Genomic DNA, 1,014 nt, shown 5'->3' with positions numbered 1-1,014 from the left:
TGCATAGAGATAAGGACTGATGCAGGGTTGAGTAGCTGCATAGAGATAAGGACTGATGCAGGGTTGAGTAGCTGCATAGACATAAGGACTGATGCAGGGTTGAGTAGCTGCATAGACATAAGGACTGATGCAGGGTTGAGTAGCTGCATAGAGATAAGGACTGATGCAGGGTTGAGTAGCTGCATAGAGATAAGGACTGATGCAGGGTTGAGTAGCTGCATAGAGATAAGGACTGATGCAGGGTTTATAGGGGAAGAAGGGGTGGGGTGGGACATAGGGAGGGGAGCGGGGGCAGAAAACAATGTATGTGGGAGGGGGGAGTGAGCACTAGAACTGAGGGTGATTACACAATTCATTTTAAAAGTGATTTAACCATTGGGTGGGGGGCAGGGGGACATGTTCTGAAATTGACTGTGGTAATGATTGTACAAACCTTCTTGATATGATTGAACTATTCAATTGTGTGATATGTGGATTAAGTGCCTATAAAACTTTTAAACACGAAACAAAACAAAAATCAGCATTACACCGAGACCTTCAGTTTCCATGTGTGGGGGAACAACTGTGCTTATTGAAGAAGAAATTCCTACAGGTGAAACGGCCGGCCAAACAGTCTAAGGAAGGTCTGTCTGAGAAGCATAGACAGTTCCTCAGGTTAGCAGTGAAAGAAGAAAAACTTCTTTGGTGCACACTAAAGCGAAGGCAGACAATGATGAACAGCCTCCGCAGGACGGGTGAAAGACCTCAACTTCCATGCGGGTCCAAGAATGGTGTGTGGTTGGCATGGTGAGGGAGGGCCCTTCCTGGAAAGTCCAACAGCAGTAAAACACATTAGGGGACAGAGTGGGTTAGTTCTCCAGCTCACCTGGGACTCTGGGGTGAGCCTGGAAGCTGCCACTGTGTCTTCTCTGCAGCTTCCTACCTGGACAGGACCAGGATCCTGGAAAACTGGGAAGGGAAGAAACTGCGGATGAGATCTATCTGCCATTCAGCCACCCCACCTTCAATCTCAAT

The 1,014-nt window shown here is 47.6% G+C and overlaps 1 protein-coding gene across 1 annotated transcript in view; it reads right to left on the bottom strand.

Annotated features, from left to right (window-relative positions):
• Positions 1-1,014, bottom strand: part of ZKSCAN4 (zinc finger with KRAB and SCAN domains 4) — an 8,054-nt gene that overhangs the window by 3,596 nt on the left and 3,444 nt on the right. The window contains exon 3 of the mRNA XM_004717404.2: positions 866-948. Coding sequence (XP_004717461.1) covers positions 866-948 — 83 coding nt within the window. The remainder of the gene's footprint in view (positions 1-865; positions 949-1,014) is intronic.

This window comes from Echinops telfairi, unplaced genomic scaffold, assembly GCF_000313985.2.
Source record: "Echinops telfairi isolate 266 unplaced genomic scaffold, ASM31398v2 ScPeMD7_7441;HRSCAF=8479, whole genome shotgun sequence".
NCBI lineage: Eukaryota > Metazoa > Chordata > Mammalia > Afrosoricida > Tenrecidae > Echinops > Echinops telfairi.
The sequence above is the reverse complement of the archived record's forward strand: the minus strand, read 5'-3'. Positions and strand labels throughout refer to the sequence as shown.